The following is a 6,587-nucleotide window of genomic DNA, read 5'->3' as shown; positions in this document are numbered from 1 at the left end:
GATCCTGCCATGGTAAGTTCATTTGTGATTATTTGTTCTACTTATGATGATATTTGAGCTGGTGTTAGACTATGTGTTAGCTATTAGAATGGACATAAGCCCAAATTTTAGGGTTGAAGTGATTGTCAATAGATATACTTGCAAGAAATACATTAAGCTTGAATGCGCCTCAATATGACACCATATCTTTATTATTGAAAGATGAATTGATTTCATGCTGGAAGGTAAATAAATAACATATGCATTAGATCTAAGCTTTTATAAGATTTCAGTAGTCAAACATTAAAATGAATTTCCCAAGCGTCTACTCATGGCTTCTGCCTTCTGTTTGATCATCTTTTTATGGTTAAAAGCATATGATAATTTTATATCTGCAAAAAATATTTTTCCTAAGATTTTGCAATTACCAAATCTCACAATAATTAGATATAATAATTGTTGGGGTCGATGTAAATGTGTTCATTCTTTATTGAATCATGCCCCGTATTTGTATTGTATCGTATTTATATACATGTATTTGTATCGATTCATCATACTCTATGATTATATTTCTGCTATTACATGTATAATTTCATTGTTGTCACACGGACATTGTTTAAAGCATATTAAACAGCATCCTTTGAATGTTCGGCAGTTAATTCCCGAAATTGCACTTGCATCTTCAAATGAATTAACTGCATCAATCTTCCTTTAAATGTTTGGCGGCTTATTCATGAAATGAAACTTCACTTGTGTATTTCCTAATTGCCGTATCTGGAAATTTGTAGCTTCACAATGACAAATATCTTTTTCTCTTAATGCTTTCGTGGTTTTCACTGTTCTTACGTTATTTCTTTTTGTATTTAGAATGTGGAGGGAGATCAGACTCCTTGCTGCTGCAAAGCCAGTTATTGCGTCAATGTCTGACGTTGCTGCAAGTGGAGGATACTACATGGCAATGGCAGCAAATGCTGTGATTGCGGAGAATCTTACCTTGACTGGTTCAATTGGTGTTGTCACAGGTACATTTAGCTTCCAATTGTCTGAATCTTAGGGCTGCAAACGAACCGAGCCGAGCCGAGTATGTGAGTGTTTATGTTTGTGTTTGTTTAACATTAGCTTGTTCATGTTTGGTTCGTGTTTGATTCGAGCTTTATTATTTGTGTTCATGTTTGGTTCGTTTAATTTAAGGGTGTTCATGTTTGGTTCATGTTCGTTTGTTTAGTGCTTATCGAGCTTTAAACGAGCTATGTTCGTGAACATATCTCGCAAACAATCTATTGAACAAGCAAACATTAAATTTGTTCATGAACATTCTAAACAAACAATCTAACAAACATGGACAAATATGAAATATTTCTTATTCATGAAATGAAATTTCTAAAATAAAAGCAGTTGTATATTTAAAATGAAAATATGATTAATTTATATGAACATATGTTATAATATTTTATTACTTTTAAATTTATTAATAAAAAATAATTATATTATATTATAGTATAATTAAAGTTTTTATATTTAATCGAACTCGAATCGAGCTTTTTATTGAGCTTGTTCATGAACATCAACTGATATTGTTCGCGAACATAAACGAGCTGAACGCATTAGTGTTCAAGCTTGTTTATTTAAGAATCGAGTATTTAAAATATTGTTCAAGTTCGTTTGTTAGTTAATTAAACGATCACGAACGAGCTTTAATCGAACCGAACAACGAGCAGTTCGTCGAACGTTTGGTTCGCTTGCAGCCCTATGTCTGATAATGTTGAATTATTTTTGGTTTGTTGATGTTTATTCAATGTTGCAAAGAACTGTGTACCTTAACACTTTCTTAAAATTTATAGAAGCATGATAGTGATATCCAAACACATTCCATGGTTCCTAGGTATTGGAATAGAGATTTTAAAAAAGATAAAATGACCGAATTAGTCCTTTAATAACATTTTTTTCAAGGATCAAAATAGTCCATGACTATATAAAAATATCAATTTGGTCCATTGACTTTTTAAATAGGGACCAAATTAGCCTTCCTTGGGATCACTTAGGTCCCTATTTAAAAAGTTAAGGGATTAAAATGATATTTTTAAATAATCAGGGATCGTTTTGGTCCTTAAAGAGCCAGGGATTCATTTTGTCCTTATCTCTTTAAAAAAATGTGTTCCTGCCTCTTTTTCTCCTTAGTAATTATATTGAAAGAAGAAAATCTCATATATAGCAAATGGAGAATCACCAATTGTTCCCAGTGTTTATTTTCTGATTTGAAAGATAAAGTTATTTTCTGTTTGTGTTTGTTTACTAGTTTAGCATTATCATAGCTCTCCCAACAGATACATGTAACAATGTATTCAGTTTCTCCCTGACGGGATGCTATGCTTGTTCAAGTGCTGATTAACAGAATGTTTTTTTTTTAAGAAAAGACCAATGCAAGGTTCTCTAATATATGCATGTGAAATACAGATCAATTATATACTCTTTGTACAAGCTAAGCTCTTCTTTCTACAGCATCCTACATTTGGGTGATAACATTATGTTTATTAATTATTGAACATTTGCAGTAAAAATTTCAACAGAAAAAATCAGTTGGCTAAAAAACAATATGCGCTTGTGATGATGTGAAGAAAAGTTTCACATTAATTTTAATGAATTGGCATGGACATTTGCAAAGAAGATGGAATGTTTTGGCAAGGCTATATGGTTCTGTTAATGACAATATTAAATGGTTTTCGAGGATTGCTAAATCTGATACCAAATAGTGAAGTCGTAAATATATGGCATCTAGTGATGAAAAAACAAATAGTTTGTTCTAAGACAGATTGGTGGATGGTGCTCTTCTAAACTTTAACTGCAGTGCATCGCAGCAGCAAATTTGTTGTTTTCCTTGCTTTATTTTCCCACGCTAGCTTCTGAATTGAGTTACTTCCCCATATGATAACTTCATGATGCTTTTTTTTCCTACATACTGTAGTAGCTTCAGATATTGACTTTGGTCTGCATAATGTGAAAATTCAATGTACCTGTTTATGTTCAGCTCGATTCAGAGTTTGATGAAATAAAATATTAGGTCAAATGCCTCAACCAACCATATTGTTTGAATTTCTTTCTGTTTGCATGCTTTAGTCTAATGTTGCGTTGCAAACCGGATGAAGTGTTCCCATAAGTTCATTATTTCTGCCAGCTAAAATAGTTCTGACATTTTTTTTTTCCAGGTAAGTTTAATCTAAGTAGGTTGTATGAAAGGATTGGCTTCAATAAGGAGATAATTTCAAGGGGTAAATATGCTGAGCTTTTGGCTGCTGAGCAACGCCCTTTTAGGTGTGGTTACTTTGTAAATACATGAATTATAATAGTACTTTGAAAAAATAAATTGAACGTTAAACTTACAATTCCCTAATTTTTTTTTCTAACTTTGAGTTTGCAAAAGTATAATTTCTGTTTTAATTTTTTTTCCCCCTTAAACCAATGCCAAGGTCAAGTGAAATCTATTTACAAGTGTTAATATCCTATGGCCTATACTACATGTTATATTTTATGCAACTGTTACGTTATTTGTGTGTCACATTGCAATCTTTATTTTGATAAGCATGCTTATGGTTTAAACTAGTTATTTCTTACATATAGTGTACTATTATATGCTCGAGAAGAGCTTGAGAATTGCTTTAAATCTTTTCCAAATAACTTTGTTTTGATTGTATCATTAATTTCTACATTGTTTCGGTCCCTTCCTAGGCAAGTTGGTTAAAGTTTTGGCCGTCTCTAATGGGTTTAGGTTTGTGGGGTGTGTGATTTGTGCTTAGTTCTCAACTTTCCTCATTAATAATAAAAATAATCTCTACATTATTTTATAATGTTTCTTTCAAGATTATTTTTTGTGTTTTCGCTTAAGAAAAGCTACTCCATCGCTCTAGCCTCCTAAATGTGTAAGAAAAAACTCTAGAGTAGTTTTCCTCGAGTTAGATTAGATTTTGTATTAACTAGATTTACCTTAATGTTTAGACTAGGATTTTTCTAGATTTAAAGTTGAGAATTTTTATGGTTTTCTAGGGCTAAATTTTAGTCTCAAGTTCAATATTTAGGCTTGATATGTATTTCAATAATTGGAGAATGATTGATGTGATGGAAGTAGAACCAATTTATATCTCATTGTTTTATCATCCTATACCAAATGATCCAACGTACTTGAGGTCGAGAGCTTTAAGATGTTAGATTCAAAGAGCCTGATTAACAATTATTGGTTGATTCTTCTTAAATATCTCGAGTAGATTAGAATGGATGAATGTTTTGAAGATGTGATTTTAAGTTTGATGGCAACTCGTTCAATATTGTAGTAAATCTTTTTATCTATCCATAGAATCACTAAATACCACAACTGCAAGATTATCTTTTTTTGCTAATTATTGTGTATTCAGTTTCTCACTATAGGGAAGAAAATTGGGCATGGTAGAAAAAAAGGATGGGCTATCTTCTTGAAAATCAAAATCACTTATCATGTTTTTTTCTCTTGTACACTCAATACAGAAGTCTTATGAAAACATCATTATGGCTTAGGGTATTCTTCTTTCAAAACCCTACAACGTATGTTTCTTTCTCATTTTCATTTTATGAATGAAACTAGAAAAAATTTCATTATGAGACTTGTAAAATTATAAACATCATCCTATTGTTTTTTTTTTTTTAAAACAATGATTTTAGATCCTTTTGCTCTTTTTATAATTGTTTGCTATGACATTTAGGGACCTTCCAAAAATCCCCATCATTTGTGCAGTTATAGGATTTTTCATTTTATTTATGATTGTACTCGCATCACATGGGTACATCTTATCATGGTCCCTAAACCCATGTAATAAAATTGAATTTTGTATCATGGTAATAAAATTGAGAAAATAATGCTGACATCAATACTTCGAAATGCTCATGATTATTTTAATCACATTTTATCATTTTTTTTCATAAGATTGTATCGTCTATCAATCCTCCTACTTCGCCTGTTTTGACACTCCCCTACAGTCATTTATGTTCTTCATTTACTGCTACTATGTATGACTTTGTCCCACTTAGTTTAATCCTTCTCTAATAATACTTCGAAATCACAGCCCTGATGAAGAAGAAATTTTTGAAAAATCTGCAAAGAATGCTTACGAGCAATTCAGGGATAAAGCAGCTTTTTCTAGATCTATGACGGTAAATACCGCCCCTTGTTTAACATTCAGGGCATAAATGTATGCACTCTGATATGACCAATCTTGTCCTATTTGTGCTCAGGTAGATGAGATGGAACAGGTTGCTCAGGGCAGAGTATGGACCGGCAAACTTGCTACTTCTCTTGGGTTGGTTGATGCTATTGGCGGCTTCTCTCGGGCTGTTGCAATTGCAAAACAAAAGGCTAATATACCACAAGATAGACAGGTAAATTTTATTGAATGGTCTTACTTCTCTACAGTTATCTTTGCATTATTGTGCAGCTTAAGACAAAATAGGATGCCAATAACTTAGTGCTCTTTTGTTTGCTTGAAGTTGTGGAAAACATGTTTTAAAAAAATGAGAAATTTATTTTTACTCAATCCTATTCGAAATGAGCATATACGGGAAAAGGTTGGAGTAGCTCCAATAGAAGATAAGATTAGAGAGAGTCGCCTTAGATGGTTTGGTCACATAAAACGGCGGCCTTTCGATGACCCGGTTAGAAAAATAGATGTATTATATTCGACTTATGTTAAGAAAGGTAGATGCAGACCTAAAAAAACTTGGTTAGAAAATATTATGAATGATTTTTCTTATTAGATTTAAATGAGAATTTAACTTTTAATAGGACACAATGGAGAAAAAGTATTCATGTAGCTGACCTCACATAGTGGGGTAAAGACTTGATGATGTTGTTGTTGTTGCCTATTTGAAAATAAAATTCATCACTTTCGAGGAAATTTTAGTATATTTTTAGAGTGCAAAATCAATATTGATTTGTAAGTATATCCAACCACATGGAGTCAGTAAAATCTTCATTTTTCATGTTTACCCACTTCAAGCAACTGAATGAGTTCCTGATTGCGAGCTTCTAACTGAAGACCTGTTGGTTGATAGCCAAAATTTTCAACCAATAAATCAAAATGAGCTGCAATCATGAGTATTTTAGTGCTAAAATTTAATATTAATTTTTGAATCCCAGGTTAGGTTAGTTGAGATATCAAGACCCTCGCCATCGCTACCTGAACTTGTCAGTAGCATTGGAAGCTCAATATTTGGCTTGGAGAGAACAATGAAGGAGATGTTGCAGGATGTGGCTTCATTTGGGTCTGTTCAAGCAAGGATGGAAGGCATACTGTTCGAGAGACTGGAAAAGCCCGACTATGCTAATCCAATTTTCTCTCTCTTAAAGGACTATTTCAGCTCTTTCTAACCAAATTGATCTCAAGATCAGGTCAGTGAAATAGAAATAGTTAAAGAAATAGTGGTGCTCATTGTAAAAGTTGTATAGCATCTCATAATAGTCAGAATTTCTGGCAACTTCTTTTGTGAGGTTGCATTCACAATATATTAATTCATACACATTCAAAAATGAAAGGAGAATAATGTCATCATATGATAAGTTAAGTTACCAAGATGAATAAAATAATTAA

The 6,587-nt window shown here is 32.3% G+C and overlaps 1 protein-coding gene across 1 annotated transcript in view; it reads left to right on the top strand.

Annotated features, from left to right (window-relative positions):
• Nucleotides 1-6,544, top strand: part of LOC110113418 (serine protease SPPA, chloroplastic) — a 66,433-nt gene extending 59,889 nt beyond the window's left edge. The window contains exons 9-13 of the mRNA XM_028692142.1: nucleotides 847-1,001; nucleotides 3,183-3,288; nucleotides 5,067-5,154; nucleotides 5,236-5,379; nucleotides 6,137-6,544. Coding sequence (XP_028547975.1) covers nucleotides 847-1,001; nucleotides 3,183-3,288; nucleotides 5,067-5,154; nucleotides 5,236-5,379; nucleotides 6,137-6,367 — 724 coding nt within the window. The 3' untranslated portion in view covers nucleotides 6,368-6,544. The remainder of the gene's footprint in view (nucleotides 1-846; nucleotides 1,002-3,182; nucleotides 3,289-5,066; nucleotides 5,155-5,235; nucleotides 5,380-6,136) is intronic.
• The last annotated feature ends 43 nt before the right edge of the window (nucleotides 6,545-6,587 follow it).

This window comes from Dendrobium catenatum, unplaced genomic scaffold (assembly GCF_001605985.2).
Source record: "Dendrobium catenatum unplaced genomic scaffold, ASM160598v2 fragScaff_scaffold_156, whole genome shotgun sequence".
Lineage (NCBI taxonomy): Eukaryota > Viridiplantae > Streptophyta > Magnoliopsida > Asparagales > Orchidaceae > Dendrobium > Dendrobium catenatum.
This window is presented reverse-complemented; position numbering and strand designations above follow the sequence as displayed.